The sequence below is a fragment of the Myxine glutinosa genome, chromosome 2, assembly GCF_964187855.1.
Source record: "Myxine glutinosa chromosome 2, kmMyxGlut1.1, whole genome shotgun sequence".
Taxonomy (NCBI): Eukaryota; Metazoa; Chordata; class Myxini; order Myxiniformes; family Myxinidae; genus Myxine; species Myxine glutinosa.
In genome coordinates this window covers 191,049,813-191,074,765 of record NC_136262.1, presented here as the reverse complement: position 1 = coordinate 191,074,765, position 24,953 = coordinate 191,049,813, and the positions used below count along the sequence as shown (strand labels likewise).

The window sequence follows — 24,953 nt, the reverse complement described above, 5'->3', positions numbered from 1 at the left end:
TTTTGGGTCCAAAACACTAACCTCATCACCCAGTCTACTCACTAATGCCTCTCGGTGCGCCAATTCCTGTCCAAAGCCCGGCTTCGTAAAGCCAAGCCATGAATGCGGGTTGTTCTGTGCCAGCGGCTGGATGCGTCCGGCACTCGGTGCAGGGACGGGGGCTTACCCGGGCCGAGATCCCACGCACCATCTCGGCGTGGAGCCATCCAATGTCCCGATCTCGACCTGCCGGAATGCCTCAACAAAAAGTGGTCGCCATGACGACCCTTTCTATCGGGCTGCCCGCTCCGCCTAGTGGAGCACGGACGCGGCCGTTCAAAGCGAGGCCCAGCACGCACCGAGGGCCCGATTCGGCTAAAAGTCGCTCTAACCTCTAAACCGGTTACCGTCGATGCTTCACCTGGACGCTTACACCCCGCAGCCCGTTCCTTGCTCACACATCCAGCCGTTTCCATGCTCCTCGTACCTTTTCTTACACACCCAGGTACACCCATTCCACTCACAGCCTTGGTCACACACCTGACCACCGAACACTTTGGCACACATTCGTTGGTCGCACACCTCACCAACACACCTCTTCGCGCCCCCTCCTCTGTCACCTCCTCTGTGACAATCACAGGTGTGCCCTCATTCGCACACCCAACCACGTGCCTCACTACCAATTCCAGCGTGCATTCCCACTCACGCTCTACCATTCCAGGTGTGCTTCCTTTCTCACCTGCCACAACCAACTCACGCTCCGTGTCACTCTTACTACTCTCACCTCCTCTCTTGACAGCGCACTCACCCTTACTCTCGACAGCGCACTCTTTCCTCATGCACCCGTCCGTTACACACCTCTCTCGCGCACACCCTTGCGCACACTCTCCCATCACACCCTCTGTAACACTCACCACAGGTGTGCATTCTTCCTTGCCTTTGACAGCGCACTCTTTCCCCATGCACCTGTCCGTCACACACCTTTCTCGCGCACACTCTTGCGCACACTCTCCCGTCACACCCTCTGTAACACTTACCACACCGCGCTTCCATGTGCTCCCTCGCACACGCGCTACAACCGACTCACTCTTGCCAGCACCCTCACTCCTTGGCACGCACTTTTTCCTCACACACCCCAGAGTCGGACTTTCTCGCACACCTCCTTTTTCGCACACCAGACCTGTCGCACACTTCACCAACGGCCTCTCACGAACACCCGGGTCCATCTCGACCCCCAAGCTTATTAAATCCCCTGGCGCATCATACGCACGACCATATTGGTCACCACTTACACCGGGTCCTCTTCCTCTTCGCTTCTCCTCCATCACCTGCGAATCCCTCATCCGGTTAATGAGCACATCATCACGATCCGAACACAGACTTCGGACCAATTCTTTTATCTCCTCTTTTATCTCTTTCTTATCCCCTCTCCGTCGCTTCTTAATTTCGCTCACCCCTTCTTCCACTTCTTCTAATTTCTGCTTCACCTCTTTTATTCCCCGGTACGTCTCCTCAAGCTCATCCTCCAAGGCTACCTTGACCGTTTCCAAGTGCGTCCTCACCTGCCGGTCCTTCGTCTCCATTACCTCTATCACCTCGTCCAACCTCGTTGTCAGTCCCTCACGTACCATCTGACATTCCCTCTTCGTCGCTATCAAGTCATCTTTTAGTTCTTTCTGTGTCGCTTTTAACCCTCCTAATACCGCAGTGTTCCTTTGAACCTGCTCTGTTAGTCCTTTTTGTCCCTCTGTCAGTTGTTCTACTTCCTGCGTCAGGTCCTCTATGCCCCCTTGTAACTTTACAGTCCCCTTTCTCACCTCCTTCTCCATGTGCTCCTTACAGTGCCTCACCTCCTCGCGCACTCCTCCGACCTCCTCACTCACACCTCTTCTGATCTCTTCTCCCATCACTTGCATCTCCTGCCCAGATGCCACCCTCATCTGCTCCATTTCCTCCCTGTGAGCATCCAGTTTGGTTTCTACCCCCATTCTGACCCCCTCTATCTGCTGCCCCATTTGTTTAACTTCCCTTTCCGCTTGGTCCCTCATGTCCCTCAATTTGCCTTCCATCCTGTTTTCTAACCCCTCTAACCCCCTTTGCATCCCTTCCATTTGATTCTCTTGAGCGGCCATTCTGTTTTCTACCCCCATTAACCCATTTTTCACCTCTTTTATCCCGTTGTCTAACCCCTCAAATTTGTCGTCTAACTTCTCAAATTTCTTGTCTAACTCCTCAAAATTATTGTCTAACTTCCCAAATTTCTTGTCTAACCCCTCACCGGTACCCCTCGCTTCGTCCCTCATTGCCCCCATTTGGCCCTCTAATCGCTCACTATCAGCCCTCATTCCCACAATTTGGTTTCCCAACCGCTCACCCTGAGCCTCTATACTGTTTTTCAAACCTCCAATTTGTTCTATAAGGGCCCTCATTTGCAGGAGGAAAAGGTTCGAATCCACCAGGGGCGCTACCACGGTCGCGGGTGCGGTCGCCGTGGCCATGTGCGAGGCGCCATTTTGTGCGTCTGCTACCCTCGCTGCTTCGCTCTCATGTCCCTCAATTTGGTCCTGGATCGACCCTGCCTCACTCTCTACCGGAACCCAGCCGTCTTGGTCTGCCATAGCGCGACTTTCAAAATTCGGGTTTTTATTTTCGTAAAACAAAATCAAATTTCGCCGTTATAATTTCGAGCGCGTGAAACGCGCTCCGGATCGAATTCCACTTCCCAACACCAATTGTTACCCTAATGTTACAATTGGTGTTCCAAAATTTGGGCCTAACAAATTTAGTCCCAGGTCCGAATCCAACTCCTCGACACCAAATGTTACAGACGCGGTTGTGGATGTTGGTTTACCGAGCGGTTTGGTATGACCGCGTCTGCACAGTTTACCCGATTATACTCGAACGTTGGCCGAGTCGCGCTACGCTAAATCAATTGAGGAAAGGACACAACGGCTGGGTTAAAATGACACGACACCAGGGGTACAGTTCTCAAGACCTCCGGAGGAGGTTATAATGGTTCGGAACGTTAGATTACAAGGACAAGAGAGACAGCATAGGAAGATAGGCACTTAATCACGGTCTTATAGTAACCCCGACAGACGACAGATAAACGGGACAAGACTGACTCACACCGGGATTGATGGCAAGGAAGGGCAGGTAGTCGAGGCTCAAGGTGCACTCTTGGCTCAGGGACAGAATCGACCCGGTCCGGTCCAGAGATGCGGGAGGTCTCGTCGCGCTGGAGGTGGCGTCTGTTTCTCCTTCGTGGCTGAGGCGCATCTGACGTCACGTCCGGTAAGTCGCTGCTTATATCCGGCGGGGAGTGACACGCCCTCGGCTCGTTAGCTCCACCCCAGATGGAATCGGCCCGTTGCTTCTTATTGGGTGCGGGGGTTACCGGGCTCCGCCCTTGACGAGGAGCTGACAGCCAGCCCCTTCGTGGTAACCCCGTGGGCGCACATGGCAATGGCGGCTAACCAAGCCGGTGTGAGGACGCACACTCCCCGCACTGCGGCCGCGCCGCCCCCGCTGTGGTTGTAGTTGTTGTTGTTGTTATTGTTTCATGAGGAAGATGGGAGGAGGTATGGGGAGGTCCTAAACTCACTACTGGTGCCATACAATCACATTCTGGTGCAACGAAGAGTCAGAATTAATGGAAACGAGTCCTTAACTGACATAGACTAAGAATAACTAGCAAGAGGTCCTATAGTTGTCTACGTGAGATGCGGTGAACCTGGGCACGACAGTTAATGGGGGAAAAAGGGGAAGGTCGGTTCTACAGAGTGTTGTTTACAGACAATGGGACTAGGGAATGGGAGATTGGGGATAGTTGGGGAGTATTGGGGAAATAGGGGAATATTTACAAGCGGATATGGAGGCCAAATCCCATATCCGAAACAATATATATATATATATATATATATATATATATATATATATATATATATATAAATATATATATATATATATATATATATATATATATATATATATATATATATATATATATACATAGCAGGATATCTCAAAATATCCCTCATTGCCAATATATATTGTTGCGGATATGAGGACTGTATTTTTTTTATTGTGTGCTTTATTATTATTATTGTTTATTCTGCGCCTCCTGCCTCCAGTGTTGGCTAAAAGTAAAAAGGGCGTCCTGGTAGTTATTCCATGAAACACCACATTGCAGGACCCGATAAAACCCTTGTTCAGCAGTTTATATCCTTATTATGTGTTTTAGGGTAAGGCCTTGTCGTCCATTAACATGACACTCCATTGCACCGAGTAAAAGAGATAGATTCCCTTCAATCCCATTCCCAAAAACCTCCATTTCCCCCTTTCGTCATTGCCAAGCCTCGATTGGCAATTACATCCCCTCCAAAGCCGCCATTGGCCACGAGGCAGGGTTGGGGAGGAAAGGCGGGTCCCCACCTCGTCAGAGAGGGGAGGAGTGAGTAAGCCCCACTCAACCAACCAAAAACAAGGGGTTGGACTTCGAGAGGGTGTGGCAAGAAAGATCAAGGAGGTTCGCAAAGGTTGAGGGGCGGGGCATATATAACCCGCTGTGGGACGTTCCCCAAGCAGATGAGTTCTGAGTCGGAAAAGAGACGACCTTCAGAGAGACAAGTGCGCAAGGAGAGAAAGACGCGTCAGACGATTTGGGAGAAAGAAGGGGAGGACCCAAAAGAGCCCGAGACGTGGAGCGACAACCAGCCCCGGCCGCGTGCAGCGAGATACGCGTGCCGCCGTCGCCCTGCTCGCTCCCAGCCTGACGAGGCCCGGCTTGCTGTGTGCCCTGCCAAGCCTTCCAGCTTGTGGTCCGAGCTGAACATTCCTCCTTCCAGCCAATCCACTCTGCAATTCCCCGCGTGAGTCTGTGTCTTCGTTTGTTCTGTCCTGGGTATTAATTAAGCCTGTTAGATAAGCTAGTATTTTCCCTGTGTCTCTAAAAGCTTCTGTATATTATTTTATTATCTTTCCTTCTCCTTGGTTACTTTGAGCCTGTAAATAGTAATAAATAGTAATCGTATTTCAAACCTTTCTTTGCCTTCGTCTTCCTTTTCTTCACATCCGTCGTCTTAGTCTTTTCCCTCATTGAATAGCGGTGGCGCGATACGGCCAACGTTTGGGTAAATCGGGTTTAGTCGGGGAACAACTGTTCGGCCGCGGTTACCTCCGCTCGGTAAAAATAACATCTAATCCGCGGACCGTAACAATATGTATGTAATTTCACTTTCAAAACATGTCTTGAAGTACATATCTGAATACAGGTTTGGAATACTGAGTGCCCATTATTATTTTGATGAGTTCAGTCTAATTGTGAATATTTTTTTCTTTCTTCTCCTTTGCTGCTATTATAAGATTTATAGCCACCAGAGCTCTCCATTTGGGTTCGATTTTACTAGATTTGTCCTGGGCAGTGGAGCTCCGCCACCTACCAGGGCATCACCCTGGACCTGACTGGGGCCTGAGGTACCTGGACCACGGTTACAAAATATTCTCACTCCAAGCAGGTGTGGGTTTACAGCTATGTGTGCTGGTGACCGAAATGTTTTAATACGCTTTCATATCCCAATAGATTTTAAGGTGGCAGATTACCTTATTTGGTTGCATGCTTTCTTTTAAAGACATCTCGCCTTGGTTGTACGTGAAATAAAAATTCGCATCTAATGTTGTGGCAGCATTTCTGGAGCCCTCCATATTCTGCATGGGCAGCAAATCACACTGTCCTTCCAACATACAGGTTTTAGAGATTAAAGATCCTGCAGTTTCTTTCAAAATAAGTTGGCCATTGTGTGCTAATACCTTTGCCAAATATCTCATGCTTGAGAACAATTGCTTCTGTATTGACAGCAAACTCACCGAGGCCCTCTCAGATGATGGCCAATGTGCATACCTGCCATCTCCTGAGTACTTGTGTGCAAAGGCAAGAACATCTGAAATACCACCACTGCCCTCACAGACCACCAGAGGAACAGCTGGGTTAGCTGTAAGCTGCTCAAGCAAAATGTCCAAAATACTGGGATCACCTTCAACCAGCAGGGCCACGACCGGCACTACCTTGCTGACTGCGCACATAAAATATGTCACGTGCATTTCAAGAATGCAATGAAAAATAGTTGATGTATGAGCCATGTTCAGGGTTGATAGGAAAAAAGAAGAAGTTCAAATAGCCACTTACTTTGGTTGATTTTGCAAGAGGAAATATGCTTTTCCAGGTGGTTTCTCAACTTCACCTCTGCTCCATACCTCCCAACAGTGCCATCGTCCACAAGGATGAAGTGTGAGTGCACGCTGTTTAGGACAGCAAACTCGCTGTCAGGGTTGGACATTGTTTGATAAGGCCACGTCACCTTGGCACAAGAATATACGATAAAATTATGGGGCATTCTGGAATAAAAAACCCAAAACAAATACATACAAGTCATTACATTCAGGCAAGAAATCTGCATCAATATGCCACTCGTAGTTAGAGTGGCTTTTGAGCCTAAATCCGATTTAAAACAGCACTCAAAATAGATGATCTGTCCAAATGGAAATGAAAAATAAATGACAGGACTTACATCTCGGCCAACGAGGTCATCCCTGTTCTCTACAATTCCCCAGGGGGCGATGCCTACCGTGCAGATTCTTCCCCTAGTTTTTGAGTGATGTTCTTTCAATGCATCACCCACATGACGAATGACTCCTGAGAAAAATCAAACTGTTAAAATTATCTAAAACAACATTTGCATAATTCACAATAAACGCATGGCAAGCTCTCACTCAATTGAATTGCATTTTCTCTTATTTATCTTCTCTCATGTTATAATGTTCTTCCTGTTTCTACCTGTCAATACACTGTTTAATTCTCATGTTTTACTTCATTGTGAATTAGATTCTAAAATCGTGATACCATTCATTTCAGAAGTCGCCTTTGCTGCTCTCACCATGCTCCTCTGCTTGATTGTCATATTTATTTTATTTGCATGATCCCCATGGAACTCTTCACGTTACCTCCGCCACCAAAGATGGGTGGAGGTTATGTTTTCACCCCTGTCTGCTTGTCTGTCTGGTTGACTGTGAGTAGGATATCTGAAAACCTTAGACGGATTCGGACGAAATTTGGTGGACAGATTGGGTTGGTGTGTGACAAGGACAAATTGATTAGATTTTGGTGAAGATCCGACTAGATTTGCCTCCCCTCTCACCCCAAGTGATTCTACACCGGAGAGATGGGGCCAAAAATTAAATATAGCACAATATCCAAAAAAGTTATGGCTGGATTCAGACTATCGGTGGAGAATTTGGGTTTGTGATAAGGACGATTTGATTCAATTTTGGTGACGATTTGGATCAGGATACAACATTCATTCTTTCAGTGATTCTTTACCATCGAGAGATAGGGCCACAAATGATAGAGTCAGACCCCGACATTCGCGGTCCCAACATTAGCGTGTTCCACATATTTCATGGTTGATAAATTGCGACCCGATTCTTAATTCGCTGCCCTGTGTCCTACGTATTCACGGTTTTTCGTGGGCGCAAAAAAAAAAAATCACGAGCAATGAGCATGACATCTCTAAAAATATCTTCCACCAGCCATGCACAAAGCAACTGGACATGCGCAAAAAACATGTCTTCCATGAGCCGTGAGCATCACCTGGTTCTACATTCGCAGCCATGTGCTTCGCGTTTTCATAGCTTTTCCCAGCCACAAAAATATTTTAGCTGCGCTAAAAGCGAGCTCAGCATGATATCCCACCATTCACACTGTGACCATTGCTTCGCGGGACATCCCACCATTCACACTGCAAACATAGCTTTGTGGGATATCCCACCATTAACACTGCAAACATAGCTTTGTGGGATATCCCACCATTCACACTGCAAACATAGCTTCGCGGGATATCCCACCATTCACACTGTAAATATAGCTTCACGGGATATCCCGCCATTCACACTGCAAGCATAGCTTCACGGGATATCCCACCATTCACACTATGAACATTGCTTTGCGGGAAATCCCACCATTCACACTGCAAACATAGCTTCGTGGGATATCCCACCATTCACACTGAAAACATAGCTTCGCGGGATATCCCACCATTCACACTGCAAACATAGCTTCGTGGGATATCCCACCATTCACACTGCAAATATAGCTTCATGGGATATCCCACCATTCACACTGTGAACACAGCTTAGTGGGATATCCCACCATTCAGACTGCAAACATAGCTTCACGGGATATCCCACCATTCACACTGTAAGCATAGCTTCACGGGATATCCCACTAGCTGCGCAACACGTCATCCCCCATGAGTTACTGCACAGAATGAAAGCACTCCACTGCATCTATTAGTGCAATTAGCTGTTCCCCTTTTTCCCATTGAAATCATGCACCGACATTCGCGGATTTTCCTCGACTTCCGTGGTATTTTCCACGAATCAGGAACCGCAGGAAATCTATCCCTCATTTTCCCATTGAAGCAATGCACCCACATTCACGGTTCCGACATTCACGACATTTTCCATGAACGTAAACCCCCCCGCGAATGTCAGGATCCGACTGTATAGCAAGATATTTCAAAAAGTTGTGTATGGATTATGACAAAACTTGGTGGGTGAGTTGTGTAGGTGACAATAACAAACAGATTAGACTTTGGCTCAGGTTCGGATGCAGATCCGGCCTATCAGTGGAAGGAAAACGTACATTGTTCAGCCTGGCGGGGGTATGCGCTCTACCGAGTGTCGTTCTAGTTTACATATAGAATGGGTTTTATCCTGATCAAAATATAATCTTAACAAAACAATCAAAACACATTTAATGAAAAAAATATATATATATATTTTTTTTTTTTTTTTTTTTTTTTTCTTTTTTTTTTTTTTTTTTATATATATTTTTTATATATATATTTTATATATATATATATATATATATATATATATATATATATATAATGATTGATCCTATGTTATTCAAGGCATGCTATTCCAAGGAAAACTTGCATTATTCTCTGTTGACGTCCCCAAAAAACGGAGCAATAATTAAATAGCATTTTAAAGTATTTTTTATCTTTATCAAAACAATGAACATATCTCTACTATAATGATATTCATCCCTTTGAACTGTTTTGTTCTTTCAAACAAAAGGCATAACCCTGTATGCATTAAAGGTCAGGACACAAAGTCTGTCACTTCTCCAAATACTAACCCGTGTCAACACCATAAGTGAAAATCCAAGCACTGGTTGTGAGCGCAGCCTTGACAAGCCCTTTGCCAAAAACCTGCTTCAGTTTCTGAGGCAGGTCAAAGTTGTGCATCCCACCGTGTACCGAAATCAAGAGCTTTGGCACTTTGAGCTGCCAGCACTTCACCAACAAATGCAGCAGCAGCTCCGGCTTGGTGTCTTGTGCAACTCTTACATACTGGAAATAACATGTAAAAACATACAATGGTCACATACTTGTAGATGTTGTTTACATCATCTAATTCACAAACTCTATGAGGAGCAGCAGGACACTCACAAGTTGTAAATGTTTGTTTTTTTGTGGCTGTGAACCAGTCCTGAACTCTCTTGCATTAATTTGCGATTTGGCCAGTCTGCTTGCACACAACGGCACATTCTTTTGAAAAGGGCCGGGATCAACATCCCTCCGTAGAATGGCGCCCTCATTGATGTCATGCTCAGTCGGTGAAGCACCAGCGTGATCGTGACCGTTTGTAGTTGGGTTGGGACTGGAAATCAAACTAGATGGCTCAAAGGGTAACTATGAGGTGTGCCACTCCGATCTACCTGTCAGCTGCACATATTGTCTCCATAATGAATAAAACTGCATTTATACTGTTACGATAGACGTGCAATAAAAAGATAAGGTCGTGAAGATGTTAGGAAATAATGTGAATCAAAACACTTGATGCTGGGAATAAAAATGTTAGAAGAAACCAAGTAAAGCAACTACATACGGCTGTCTTGTGGGAGTAATTTGTTTCATGGAACTCAATGAAGCCAAAGGCATCAGTGGGAGCCTTCTGGATGTACCGACTCCAAGTGGCTTTCTGCAAGTCTTCTCCGACAGAGAAACCATCACTGCCAGCCACTGTGATATTTGCGGCCACATATTTGTGCTGTCCTTCTGTTCTGCCACAACAGCATCTGTTTTTCAAAAAGGGACACCAAAGGTTCTTCAAATGAGCATCACAATAAAAAGTTTCCACTTTGTAATGCTGACTGCTTTGATGCACCAAGCCATGCTTGTTTAAACTTTTTTTCCATTGAGCGGTTTGGGAGAGAAAGAGGTGTAACGTTTTTCCAAGATGGCGTCCGTACCACGTGACCTATGGTCATAATTATGAATCAAAAAATTTATACAGGCGGAGGCACTCCTACGGTAAAATTCCGTGTCCATCGGACCAACGGTTGCCGAGAAAATGAATTGTAATCAGTCGAATGCATAACCCTGCTTTTCGCTTCGTGAGCGCAGGGTCAAAACAGATGGAAACACCTGTTTGTCCATCGTTTGGAGTCCATCAGTCAATAGCTTCATGTACTACCATTTGCCTCTGTCTCGGTGCACTACCTGTAGTGGGGCAACTTAGCATAACAATTGTGCATTTTGTGAGGAAAGCACCAAATTTGGCACACGAGTAGACTATCATATTATGAAAAGATCTGGATATTGGGCCATCTCAGATTCAGAGATTTGATTTTTGCAAGATTTCGATTCGATTGGGATCGAAGAGAACACCTTATTCGTCTTCTGTACAGTGAAGTTGCCAGCCCTGAATTCTCTGGCTACATCTGGGTGCTTCATTGGGAGTGCAACCATGTCCCTCAGGTGAACAGGGACCCACCTGGCATAGTGTGTGTGGTCTAAGGCATGGAACCATGGGACCAGTTCCGTCAGGGCATCAAGGTACATCGTGAATGAAGCCTGCCGCAGAGAACGCACGTAGACCAGTACCAACATCTCTAGTTCCAGCACAGTTGCCCAGTACTGAAAGTTGGGAATGTCTTCTCCTCTCTGGTGACACCAGTCTTCGAACTCAGGCAGGTCTTCTGCATCATCAGCATATGTCATACAGTAGCGTTCATACGCACGGTGTTGCAGGATGTGCAGTGCCGCTGCAGTGATTTGATGAGCTCTTCTTGTGCGGGTGACGTGGGCAGCTCGCAGGAAGGAGTCGGCCGTCCCTGGCGTTGCAATCTCAGCTTGCAAATCTGCAAAATCTGCAAATCTTGCAAAACTGCAAAATCTGCAAATCTTGCAAAAATCAAATCTCTGAATCTGAGATGGCCCAACATGCAGATCTTTTCATAATATGATAGTCTACTAGTGTGCCAAATTTGGTGCTTTCCTCACAAAATGCACAATTGTTATGCTATATTTAGCTTAGCTGCCGGACTACTGGTGCATTTTAGAAGCACAGAGAATTATTGTCACCTGCCCAACTCATCCATCTACCTTTATCTTAAGTTATCCACGTTTTGAAATACCATGCTATATATCGTTTTTGGACCTATCACTCAATGGTGAAGAATAAAAAAAAAATTGTGTCCTCATCCAGATCTTCACCAGAATCTAATCATTTCGTCCTTGTCACATACCCAAAATCTCCACAAATTTCAGACAAATCCATCTACAACGTTTTGAGATATACTGTTCACAGACACAGAGATAAACAGACAGACAGACAGAGGTGAAAACATAACCTCCATCCACCTTCGGTGGCAAAGGTAAACAGACAATGACAACGAACAGCTCGCTCAGATATATAGTAGCAGCACTTCCCTGTACCTTTATTCATTTTTACAAAGGCAGACACATTTGATTAAGTAATACAGAAGACAGACTGACAAAATCAAGCAAAACTTTTTCAACATGTGGATCTATAAAATAAATGTTTCAACATTGTATTAAAACATTATGAATAAATTCACAAAAAAGTCTTTTAAATCAGTGTTTAATTACTTGCCACACTACATGCGTTGCATTGGTGTTGCATGTGGTGCAGATAGATAATAACTCATTGATGACATACAGACTTGGCATTTAATATGGAATTATTTTTTTTCTTGACTTGGGTTTACTTTCTTAACTCAGTATATCAATCTGGTGAGTTTCTTTTACACTTTGGTGATTTATTTGTCAAAAGAACCATGTCACTGATTGTCTGTCGCAGCAAGAAGTCAACAACAGGATTATATCACAGGTTCACAGGTAGCGTGGCAAAATGTATGGACAGGTGCATTTGATGATTGGCTTCACAGTCGGGTATACAAGGGTTGTTGCGTTCTGTATTAGTGGAAAACAACTGCTGCACATCTCCAAAAGTTATTGCCGCTTCCTCTGGAGATGGTCCGTCAACTCGACAATGCTGTTTGTCATGGAGTGGTGGCTTTACGAAATTACGGCATGAAACAGCGTGCTGTTGCTCGGCAGTATGGCATCACTCAAGGTCAGGTGTCAAAGATCCTGAAACGAAATGCTCAGAGGGGTGTCCCTACTCCAATACCGAGGCCAGGACGTCCCCGCAGAACCACAAGGAGGGATAATCGCCAGCTGCACCGGTTAGACCGCAATGGCCGTACCAAGTCAGCTAATCGGCTTAGGGCTGAATGGCAGCAACTGACAAATGTGCCTGTATCCAGAAGGCTAGTCAACCAACGACTGGTTCAAGCAGGCTATCGTGCCAGGCGTCCCCTGAGAAAGCCACGCCTGACCAGACAACACCGCCAGCGCCGAATGCAGTGGGCCAGAGAGCACCGTCAATGGCAACCAGGACACTGGAATCACGTGATCTTCAGTGACGAGTCTAGATTTCTGGCCTATCGTCAAGATGGCCGCGTCCGAGTGCGCAGACATGTGCATGAAGCCTACAACAAAGCTTGTATAGTGCCAAGAGTCCAAGCTGGAGGTGGTGGGGTGACCGTTTGGGCTGCTTTTCATGCAGGGGGCAAAACTGACCTGATTGTTCTGAATGGAAACCTGAACCAGTTCAAGTACAGGGCCATTCTGGAAGAAACATTGCTTCCATTTGCTCGTGCAGTCTTTCGAGGAAACTTTGTCTTCCAAGATGACAATGCACGGCCTCATCGTGCTCGCATGATCCAACACTTTCTTACTGACCGTGGTGTAGAGCATATGGAGTGGCCTGCCATGTCCCTGGATATGAATTCGATAGAGACCTTGTGGGCAGAATTAACACGTCAAATCGACCACTTGGACCAGCAGCCGACCTCTGTGCGTGAATTGCAGCAGGCTATTGTCACTGCATGACAAGCGATTCCTGTCCAAACCTTGGCAAATCTCGTGAACAGCATGCCTCAACGTGTACGTGCTCTCCTGAATGCTCGTGGGGGTTACACGAAGTACTGAACTGTAATTTTACTGTCTGTAATCCCAGTCGTAATTTAACTTTTGTTTTTGTTTAAAAAAAAATTGGCTAATGTGCAAAATAAAGAGATACTTCTGGAAAACGTACAGAAGTTTAACACAGTACTGTCCATGAATTGAGTTTGATATCAGTTTACATCACTTTCAAGGATCAATTTATTTGCTTCGAAATGTCAAATGTGGTTTTTGTTTCTTTTAAAGGTCACATTAACAAAATCTAGAATAATTTCAACATAATTCCAATGAACTTTTGGTTCTAAGTCAACTTGAAAAGTAAGTTCACCCCCACAAAAAAAATATTCCATATTAAATGCCAAGTCTGTATTTGGGTCGTTACAAACCTGTTTTATATGAGACAGATAAACCAGGATCGGTGACGACAGCAAAAAGCGCCCCTTTTTGCAGATACGGCCATGTTGGTTTGTGGCTGTCCATATATTTCCTGCAGATCGTTGTCAAGGTTGTGAGCCCAGCAGGTGATCCCAGATGTATATAGACTTCATTTATGGGTCACAATCTTTTATATAACATCCCATGTCAGTCAAACCCCCTGTAACTCCTGTGTATTCTGAGAATTATATTGAGTGAAGAAAGGATGAGAGAATATGCCGAAAGTGTAACTTCAGTAAGTGCAATGAAAATAATTACAAGAAAAAAACATAAATAACAGCCTTAAGAGGCCATTTTTCCCCACAGAGTGGGGGATGGACTTTTTTTTCGGGCACAGTGTCCCCTTTTTTGAAGCAATGCTTTATGGCCGGATGCCTTCCTGCCGCCAACCCTGTCAATCACCTGTTGCACACACACGAAATTACCAGTGAGCTGGTACTCAATTTGCTGACCTCGGAAGGATGACAGGCTGAGTAGTAAGTCAACAACCCGGGTGTTATTCATCAATGGACTGGGATTACGAACCCAAGGCCCTAGGACACCAAGCCGGCACCCTAACAGCAAAGCCAACACAAGGCTAATGAAAAATGCACGACCAAAAATGTACTACCAATGAAAATCTTATTACAATAGAGCAAACGTATATGGTTCACGATGTATGTACGTATGTTTAAAAGCGACGAAAACGTCTTCTTCTTCTTCAAATTAAATTACCATCCTCTTAATTAACCCTCTTAATTGGGTTAAGACTGCTGAGACCCCTCAGACCTTTGACGACACTTTAATATCCCCAAGACCCTTCAGACCACCAAGACCCCTGAAAACCCATAAATACCTCAAAGACCCAAAACACCCCGAAGACCCAAAACACCCCGAAGATCCAAAACACCACAAAGACCCAAAACACCTCAAAGACCCAAAACTCTGACTCTCTTGAAAATCCTCTCTATCTCTTTGCTGACGACTCTACTCTCTGTCGCTCCATTCTTCATCCCTCAGATCGGCAGTCTGCAGCCTCCTCACTCTCTGCAGACCTGGACAAAATCACAGACTGGGCAAACAAGTGGAACATGTCTTTCAATCCTGACAAATCTCACACTCTTACGATGTCTCTCCGAAAAGACCGACTGGACAACCCTCCCATCCACTTTCTGAATAATCCTCTCCAAGAAGTTCTGTCACTCAAGCTTTTGGGTCTCACTATCTGCCATGATCTTTCCTGGGAAAACCACATTTCAAATCTGGCCTCCAAAGCCAGTCGCCGACTGGGCATCCTCCATCGTGCGAAGTCCTTCCTTGGCACACCTGAGCTCCTCACCACATACAAGGCTTTCATCTGCAGCTCAATGGAATACTGCTCTCCCCTCTGGGCTGGTGCTCCTGCCTCACACCTAGCTCGCCTTCACGCTGTTGAAACCAAAGCATTCAGAATCATTGGAATCTCCCGCAATGAAGCTAACTCCAAGGGCCTCTCACTCACTCACCGCAGGCAGGTTGGTGGTCTTTCCGTCTTCTACCGACTCCTCTCTGGCCTTGCCCCCCCCAGCTCTCTCTGGGCTCTGTCCCGCAAATATTCCTACAGGTCGCACAAGATCTGCCTGCAACCCTCTTATGGTTAAACTGCCAAAATCAAGACTCTCTGCTCACCTTCACTCCTTCATTCCTCTTTTCTCCCGCCTCTGGAACAAACTCCCTCACTCTCTTCAATCCCACTCCACCCTCCAAGTCTTTAAAACAGCTGTTCACCACCATCTCTTATCTTCCCCCATCCAAAACCTTGATCTTTTCTTCCCCCGCTAATTTCACCCCAATTCCACTTTTTTGAAATACCAACTTCTGTCCAGGAAGTCCTTGGTGTCTTTGTGTTTTATACTTCTCCCTCCCCCCCCCCCCCTTCCCATGCCTCCTCCCCCCGGGCCCTCTCCCTTCCACACATCTCCCTGCTCTCGGATGTTGTGTTTGTGTGCTTCCCCTTCTCTCCCCATCTTGTCTTCCGCTCCCTCTTTTTGGGTATTTTGTTTGTCTGGTTGATTTGTTTGTGAAGTAAATGTTAGCTCTTTCACGAGCCTCGATTCAGTAAACAAAAACAAACAAAAAAAAACACACCGAAGACCCAAAACACCCCGAAGACCCAAAACACCCCGAAGACCCTGCACCCCAAAAGACACTGAAGACCCTAAAGACCCAAAAGCCTCTGAAGACACCAAAGACCCAAAAGACCCTGAAGACCCAAAAACACATCAAAGACCCAAAAATACCCTTAAAGGTCCAGAGGATCCAAAAGACCCAGAAGACCCAAATGGCCCTGAAGACCCAAAACACCATGAAGACCCAAAAGACACCGAAATGGTCAAAGATGCCTACCCCTCTGAAACGACGTGTGGTGAGGCTCGCGGAGCGCGCCGAGTCACGCCAGGAATTTCAATAAAGCGAGAATCATCGATTGCCTGATCTTTGCTGTGTGCACCGCGAATCGCTTGCCAAGGCAGCCAGTCCTTATCACCCATTTCATTGGAATGCTTAAGCCACCTGGCGAGTGCTCAACAAACTGCTTGGTAATGGAACACCCCACTGTTTCACCATTCCCTTTATTTGGCTTTTTGCTCCTCATCTCATCCATCCTCTTCGAGACTAGTGGACGATAAGGCTGCAGTGCGTACTGTCCAGTCTGCCCTGTTTCTGTCCATCGGCCTGGCTTCATTCCATGATCTCCATCCCGTCTCTATTCTTTCTTTTTCCACTGCTCTCCTCCAGGTTGTTCTCGGACGTGTCTTATTTTGCTTAAATATTCGTAATGTGTGTTGCTCAACTTTGAGTGCTATTCTTCGATGTTTGCTCTCGTGGGGAAGGGTGCGAGTCTGGAAGGAGTAGTGCGAGGAGGCAGGAGGAGGAAGGGAGGGGCAGGGTAGGTGGGATATGGGGAGGAGGGAGGATGGAGGGGAAGGGGTGAGGTGGGAGTTCAGAGGGAGGGGGAGAGGAAGGGGAATGGGTAGGAGTTCGGAGGGAGGATGGAGGAGTGAGGTGCAAGTCTGGAGGGAGGAGGTGGGCTGGGAGGAGGCAGGGGGAGAGATGCGCAGAGTGAGGGGAAGGTGTGAGAGTCCAGAGAGAGGGGGTGGGAGGAGGGAAGGGGTGGGGTAGGAGTCCAGAGAGAGGGGGTGGGAGGAGGGAAGGGGTGGGGATGGAGTCCGTAGGGAGGGAGTGTGGGGTGGAAGTTGGGAGGGGAAGGCATGGTGTTGGAGTCAGGAGGGAGTAGGGTGGGAAGAGGGGCGGGGAGTAGTGGGATGAGGAACCCAGCGTTGTCCGGCAACGCGTGTACCTTTCCAAGTAAACAATATTACCTTGTTGGGTTCTTGGGATCCAGCAAGAAGTGCACACATTCACACTTACAAAGTGTGGACTCTATCCATGACTGCTGGACCTGCAAAAAGTCAAGGTTATTGTAACAAGGTGCAGGTGATGTAAAACAGAGGAATAAACAGAGTTATTGACAGGATTACCTCAGAAATAAAAGCAACACATACAGTATGCCAACACATCATAATCTATTTTTGGAATCATTCCAAAAATTGTCGCCTCTCAGACCACAAAGGTAGATAAAGTACACCTGAATATACAGTATTTAAACGTCATTGTGTCCCTCTCTCTCTGTCTTTGTCTGTTTATTTCCTTATGTACAGCCACATATTTTAAGTTACACACTCCAAACTCGGGGTACAACTCCAACTTTGTGTGGGGGGTAAATTCCCTATGTAAATGTGTACCGCGTAGCGCCACCTCATGCTGGTGCCAGAGGGAATTCCAATTTCCAGCAGGCAACGCTGAGGTAAGAAGCACCCTTCACATGAGTAAATTTGGCCTCCTTCACTCCCCCCCGCCCCCAAAAAAAACAGACGGGACTGTCAACCTCCCCCCCCCCCTCCCAAAAGACAGCGTACATCTATCCCCTCCCCCTCTCGAAAATTCCCCCTGACCATGCCAGGTCTCGAAAATTCAGCTAGTGTATGTATATATATATATTGTTGCGGTTTTGAGTTTGAACAATAAAGGTTAATTTTCCCCCTCATAGTTTAGTCCCACTACAACATGTAGCCACGCGATAGTTCAGTTATTTCTTAGTATGTGTAAGCATAGTCCTTTTCCTGTGTTAGTCTTCAGTTGAGTAGAATAATGAGAGTTAGGTCCTTTCATTGCCTTATGCTGCCTTATGCCGCCTTTGGCTTTTGGCGCAAATTAACACAAGGCAGGCCTGGCAAGTCGAGGCAAGACCGAAGGAAGGCGGAGGAGAAGCCGACAGTAAGAGCGAGCCGCCAATCAGGGCTCAAAGGGAGTGGCTGCATCACTGCGTCAAGAGGCGTGGTTAGAACATTCGAGCAAGCTAAGGGAGTTGGCAATATAACCCATTGCGCGAAGCCCCCCAGGAGTTCTGCGGAAAGGTGAGCTGAACCAAGTTATGAGAATGGAGAGGCGCTTGTTGAACGAGTTCTGAGAGAAGACGCGCATGAACCAAGTTATAAGGCGCTCTTACAAATTAAGCGCTCGGTTGAGCTTGAGGCAGAACCTCCATTGAGTTACGCGAGTGAGAGCACGCCGGTAATTAATCGCGCTGTGAGAAACCGCAAAGCCTGGCAAGAGACGCGTACATTTCCCTCCCGCCTGCCTGCTCTGCCCTTTGTTCGAGAGACGCACTGCAAGGATCCCTTCCGCCGCCTGCTTGCCTTCCTCGAGGGACGTGCTGTGACCGGGGAGAGCCACGCCGGGCGAAGCCGTTCCTGGACGACCAAGTCGGCGCGTCCAGCGCGTGAACATCATCCTTTCTTCATTTCCCCCTGTGAGTGTGATCGGGCCCATGTCTGGGGATAAGTTAAGACTGTATAAGGCTGCTCTGTGTCTCTGCTTTCTACCGAACCTTGTGCATAATAGTGTGAATAATGATTAAACCTGTGTTCTTCCTTTTATTCGACCGTCTCGTCCCTTCCATCTATTGACTAAGCGTGGTACGAATAAAACCGCTCTAATCGGGTTCCAATACCAGAGGTAACTACACGGACCACGTGGTACGCAATCCGCTCGGTGTACTCAAATTACGCGTGGCTCATGCGAGGCTTGATTCCCCGCTTCCGCGGTGGCGCAGGTACTTAGGTACGTGCGAACATCGTCCCGGAACCCTACCCTGCGTTTGCCCGGGAGGGGCGATTCAAGTCTCTCGGTTGCGCTGGATCAAAAAGAAGAAGGGGCTTAATCTCCCCTTGGTAAGGGCAGGAGGGTCGCGAAACCATAACATTTGGTGTCCAGGAGTGGGATTGGACCGGGATTGCGCTTCACGCACTCGAAAATTACGAGCGGACGAAATTTAGTATTAAAAAGCAAAATTTATATTCGTACCATGGCTAGCCAAGGCAGTCGAATGCCAGTGGGAGTACTAGAAGATGATGTAGAGGTAGAATTGATAACCCAGGACCGAGAAGGGCAGTTGGTAATGGAGGAAGCCGAAGAGGGTGCGGTCGCTGGTGAAGGAAATGGCGGCGCCTCGCACGTGGCGGCGAGAGCCGAGCCCGCGGCGCCAGGGGACTGGGGTCTTGTTATGATTCAACTCGCGGCGAGCTTCGAGAAAGTGAATGATAACATAAATAAAATGGGTGGCCAAATGAAGGAATTGGGGGGCAAGTCCACCCGGGAATTGGAAGATGTGAAAAATGGGTTGGAAAACCAAATGGACACCCAGAGAGACGAAGCAAGTTGTGATATGGAAAAATTGAGGGCAGAATCAAAAAGGGACATGGAAGAGGCAGGGGAGAACATTAGGCATGGGTTGAGCGAGGAGGTCGCAATGCAGCGCGACGAGGTGAAGCGATGTGAGGAACGCGTGGGGAGCGTGCTTAGCAGAGCGCAGGTAAGTTGACCGGGGCTATAGAAATCGTGACGCGGGGTGTAGAAAAACCGACGGTCGCCGAATTGGACAAAGAAATTACATGCGCGCCGGCGGTCGTCAAAGAAATAATTCAAATTGAAGAAACAATTGGGGCCGAAGAGACGGCAGAATCAGGAAATAAATCAGGGGAGAAAGTAATGAAATGCACCCAAAGTTTGTATTTACACCGTGACGCTGTGCTTGCTGACGAAATAAAGAGTTTGCAGGTGCTGGCGGAAAAGGAGGACCCCGAGGTGAGTGAAAATAATGGCGCGAATGCGTTTGGCGTGAATGAGTTTTTGGCGCGCTTGGGACAGAGACGAAACCCGGGCGGTCGCGGAAGGTCCATTGTGTGGTGTACGAGGGCGGCTGGTGCGCGGTATGAGAGAGAGTGTGCACCGGAGCACGAGTGTATGTGAGAAAAGTGTGCGATGGAATGTGCACGAGAAGAGTGTGTAACGAAAAAGTGTGCGCCCGGGTGTGCGATGATTGGGTGTGTAACAGGAGAGTGCACACGTGAGGGTGTTACAGAGTGTGAGGGAGAATGCACACCAGACTGTGTGTGGGGAGAGTGTGTTACAGAGAGTGTGCAGGAGTGCACACCAGAGCGTGTTGTAGTGTGTGTGCACTAGTGCACACCCGGGGGGGGGGGGTTACAGAGTGTGTAACGGAAGAGTGTGCGCCAGGGTGTGTGCGAGGGTGTGTGTTAATGAAGTGTGTGGAAGGCGCGTGTGCGCCTGGTTGTGCGGTAGAAGAGTGCGTAGAAGAAGAGTGCGTACTGAAGTGTGTGAGGGGCGTGAGTGCACCTAGGTGTGCGGTAGTGGAGTGTATGGGAGGCGTGGGGACGCCTGGGTGTGCGAGTGCGGAGTGGGTCGCAAGGTGTGAGGAGGCGGCTCAAGCATCGACACCGACCACGGTAGCGTTTAGCGCGACGGATAGCCGACGCGAGCCCCCGGTGAGTGGTGTGCGGCAGGGACCGGTGGGGATCAATGCTGCGGCGGTGTCACAAGGACCGCCGTGCACGACCCGTGCCGGCCCCCGCACTGTAGGGTTGGTGCCGTGCCGTGGCGGCAAAGGCAATCGGCGAGGTTCAAGGGGAGGTAGGAGATTTCGGAGCCGCGCACCTTGGTGGGTGCGGTGCTCCGGCCGTGGGCGGTTGGGTCATCGTGCGTGGGACCGCGAGGCCCCGCGCAGGGATGGGGCCCTGCACCTCGGCCCATCCATACCTCCCTCTTTGGATCGAAAATGCCGGACGGACACTCCATACAGGAGACAAACCACCCACATGGATCGCTCGGCCCACCGAGGCCGAGCCGTGGTGACAATGTACATCCACTTGGTGAGGTTCAAGTGTAGTGGACTGATGAGGTTAGTGTACCCTACGTGGAGGAATGGTAGTCTGACCATTCCTCACACGCCCAGGGCCCATGAGCATTAGTTTAGGGGGATGGCAGTGATAGGCACATGGAGGTGCCAGCAATGGTTACCTCCATGGGGCACCGAAGCTAGCCGAGGGAGGGCTAGGATAATGATAGGGAATTAGCAGACAGTAGAGGACATGAGAATTAAGTAGTGACACTGTACCTGTAGTGGGGACGTAGACAGTTTAGGTGGTTGATAATGACGAAGGGAGTGCTTAGTGTAAAGGGACGACGGGAAAGCACGAGTCTTAGGGGAAGTAGTTAGATAGATGATGCTGTGTGTGTGTGGAAATACATGGAGTTGTGTTGAGGTGTATGGGAAGTAGTGTGCAAGACGAAAGGTGTGGAAATATTTGGTGTGTGACATAAATGGTGTGTGAAAGTAAAAGTGTGGAATGCTTGGTGTGGGAATATAAGGTGTTGAATGCATGTTGCGAAGGAGTGAATGGGGGGAGATGGAGCCCATTCGTGAAAGCCCGGGGGGGTTAGTGTCAAGCCAGGTAGAGGGCTTAGGCAAAATTTGTATGGATATTGACACCTGTGGTGCGGGTAGTGGCAAAGTAGTGCTTTGGAGGGTGCATGAGCATATGGAATGGCTGGGCGTTTGGTTTAATTGGTGCGTATGGTTATTGGGGCACTCCGCCACTGGTAGTTTGTCAGCCAGATGAGGCCACAGGTAGGCTCTGGGAGCCAGTTAGGGTAGTTGTGAGTGGGGCCCGAGGATCCAAAGGAAGGACCCGGGGTGCCCAATGCCAAGGTGGGCATCAGGGGGTAAAGTGCCAGGAGGGGCCTTCCCCAGTTTAGGTAGTCACAGGAGCAGGTAAGCTCGAGTGGCGACTTCAGTGGCGGAGGTGCACAGGTAGGTAGACCTGCTAGTGGAGCCACACGACCCAGCCCCGAAATTGTGCAAAGGCACAGAGTGAAAATTTGAGGGAGTGAGACCCAAATTTCAGGGGCACCACAGAGTGGACAATGGGAATTCGGGTTCTTAGAACCACATCGTTTAAAGAGGCCGATTGGCAGGGTACGACACCTGGGTAGGTTAAAAGTAAAATGTCAGTAGTGTCGTTAGGAAGAGAAATCCCTGCGCACCATCCACAGCCAATCACCAAGGAGGACGAAGCTCCACACCAGGGCTCTGTGGACTGTTTGAGTAAGTGAGACGCATCATGACGTAATGGTACATTGTGTTTGTTCCATTCCTTCCTTCCTGGGAGGGATTGGGAGACGAATTTGAAATAGAGGGGGATATGGGAGACAAGATGTAGAGACGAATTTGTAAATACTAGGAAGGGCTAGGGTAGTGTAAGCCGACGATGGGGGGTACGGACGGCTAGGGACGAGTCTGCTCTGCTCGCTCCTCCGCGCCCCTCACGCTGCATTACCTTGTGTTGCTGTGTACCTTTGCGCCCTTTCCACTTTGCTGGTCATGCTTTGTCTCTTCTCCCACCCCAGGACCATTTTGGAGGTGGAACTGTGCAGCACCATCGACCTGTGCAGCATCCCTGCTGCACTTTGCTACATATGTGCAGCCGAACTGCGTGGCACTTTGCTGCCGTATCCTGTTGTTATAACTTTGCTGCACCTGTGCAGCACTTTGCGGCCACAAACACTTTGCTGCTCCTGTGCAGCACTTTGCTGCCACAAACACTTTGCTGCACCACACACACTTATGGACCACAAGTCTTGTGGCCTTACACCTCTGCTGTGCAGCACCTTTCTGCAGCATCACCTTGCATCTTCGGACCACTTATTTTGAGTGGCATTAATGTCACGCAGTCGGACCACATGAGGTTGGCCCTGCTTGGCAAAGACATACAATAAACGCATTTGTTGTGCATTTTTACTATGGTGTGCTAGGGACGAGAAGATTTGTTAAGTAGATAGCCCTGAAGATCAGGAATGGCCTGTATGCTGGTCCGGGGGCTAGCCGGTTTGATAGGCACACAGAAGAAGCAAGAAGCAAGATGCAAGAAGCAAGCAGCAAATGTTATGAATTTATGAGTGTGTGTTTGGTTTTGCTGTGCTTTCTCTCCCCTCCAATCTTCTCTTCAAAAAGGACAGGTCCTGGGTCATAGAATTGTAAATAAGAGTAAGTTTTTCTGTGCTTGTAAATATAAAATGCTGCCCACCGGCTATGTGTTTAGTTTGACAAATTCCGGATTCGGTTATTTGTGGGCGTGAATCTGTTAGATAGCTACTCAACGCAATAGGGGGGGACATATTTTGTGTTTTAAAACTGTCGCATACACGGGTTAGAGTAAATGTTAGGGGGAACCACACCTAGATGTCACACGTAAAAGTAAAAGTAATTTGCATATCATTCTCAAAACCGGTCGTTCCAATTTTTAGGTTCGACTCGGGGACGAGTCTGATGAGGGAGTGGGGTAGTGTTGTGGTTTTGAGTTTGTACAATAAAGGTTAATTTTCCCCCTCATAGTTTTGTCCCACGACAAAACGTAGCCTCGCGATAGTTCAGTTATTTCTTAGTATGTGTAAGCATAGTCCTTTTCCTGTGTTAGTCTTCAGTTGAGTAGAATAATGAGAGGTAGGTCCTTTCATTGCCTTATGCCGCCTTATGCCGCCTTATGCCACCTTATGCCGCCTTTGGCTTTTGGCGCAAATTAACACGAGGCAGGCCTGGCAAGTCGAGGCAAGACCGAAGGAAGGCGGAGGAGAAGCCGACAGTAAGAGTGAGCCACCAATCAGGGCACGAAGGGAGTGGCTGCGTCACTGCGTCAAGAGGCATGGTTAGAACATTCGAGCGAGCTAAGGGGGTTGGCAATATAACCCGTTGCGCAAAGCCCCCCACAGGAGTTCTGCGGAGAGGTGAGCTGAACCAAGTTATGAGAAGGGAGAGGCTCTTGTTGAACGAGTTCTGAGAGAAGACGCGCATGAACCAAGTTACAAGGCGCTCTTTCAAATTAAGCGCTCGGTTGAGCTTGAGGCAGAACCTCCATTGAGTTACGCGAGTGAGAGCGTGCCGGTAATTAATCGCGCTGTGAGAAACCGCCAAGCCTGGCGAGAGACGCGTACATTTCCCTCCCGGCTGCCTGCTCTGCCCTTTGTTCGAGAGACGCGCTGCAAGGATCCCTTCCGCCACCTGCTTGCCTTCCTCGAGGGACGTGCTGTGACCGGGGAGAGCCACGCCGGGCGAAGCCATTCCTGGACGACCAAATCGGCGCATTCAGCGCGTGAACATCATCCTTTCTTCATTTCCCCCTGTGAGTGTGATCGGGCCCGTGTCTGGGGATAAGTTAAGACTGTATAAGGCTGCTCTGTGTCTCTGCTTTCTACTGATCCTTGTACATAATAGTGTGAATAATTATTAAACCTGTGTTCTTCCGTTTATTCGACCGTCTCGTCCCTTCCATCTATTGACTAAGCGTGGTATGAATAAAACACCTCTAATCGGGTTCCAATACCAGAGGTAACTGCACGAACCACATGGTACGCAATCCGCTCGGTGTACTCAAATTTCGCATGGCTCGCACCTTGATTCCCCGCTTCCGTGGCGGCGCAGGTACTTAGGTACGTGCGAACATCGTCCCGGAACCCTACCCTGCGTTTGCCCGGGAGGGGCGATTCAAGGCCCTCGGTTGCGCCGACCCAAAAAGAACAAGGGGCTTAATCTCCCCTTGGTAAGGGCAGGAGGGTCGCGAAACCGTAACAATATATATATATATATATATATATATATATATATATATATTGTATACATATATATACACAGGGGGCTGCAAAAGTAGGTATACAGTAAGGATTATACCAGTATTACCAGTATTATAATAGTGGTGCTAGGATTCATTTAATACTAGAATTCATTTAATTCATTAAAATCATTATTACCATTTTTAATATGTTTATTATTGA

At 47.9% G+C, this 24,953-nt stretch overlaps 1 protein-coding gene across 1 annotated transcript in view; it reads right to left on the bottom strand.

Annotated features, from left to right (window-relative positions):
- LOC137412439 (transient receptor potential cation channel subfamily M member 1) overlaps positions 1-24,529 on the bottom strand; it is a 164,863-nt gene extending 140,334 nt beyond the window's left edge. The window contains exons 1-7 of the mRNA XM_078772685.1: positions 24,506-24,529; positions 17,090-17,169; positions 9,931-10,120; positions 9,179-9,392; positions 6,546-6,670; positions 6,164-6,335; positions 5,879-6,050 (exon numbers count right to left, since the gene is read on the bottom strand). Coding sequence (XP_078628811.1) covers positions 5,879-6,050; positions 6,164-6,335; positions 6,546-6,670; positions 9,179-9,392; positions 9,931-10,120; positions 17,090-17,169; positions 24,506-24,529 — 977 coding nt within the window. The remainder of the gene's footprint in view (positions 1-5,878; positions 6,051-6,163; positions 6,336-6,545; positions 6,671-9,178; positions 9,393-9,930; positions 10,121-17,089; positions 17,170-24,505) is intronic.
- Between the last annotated feature and the right edge of the window lie 424 nt (positions 24,530-24,953).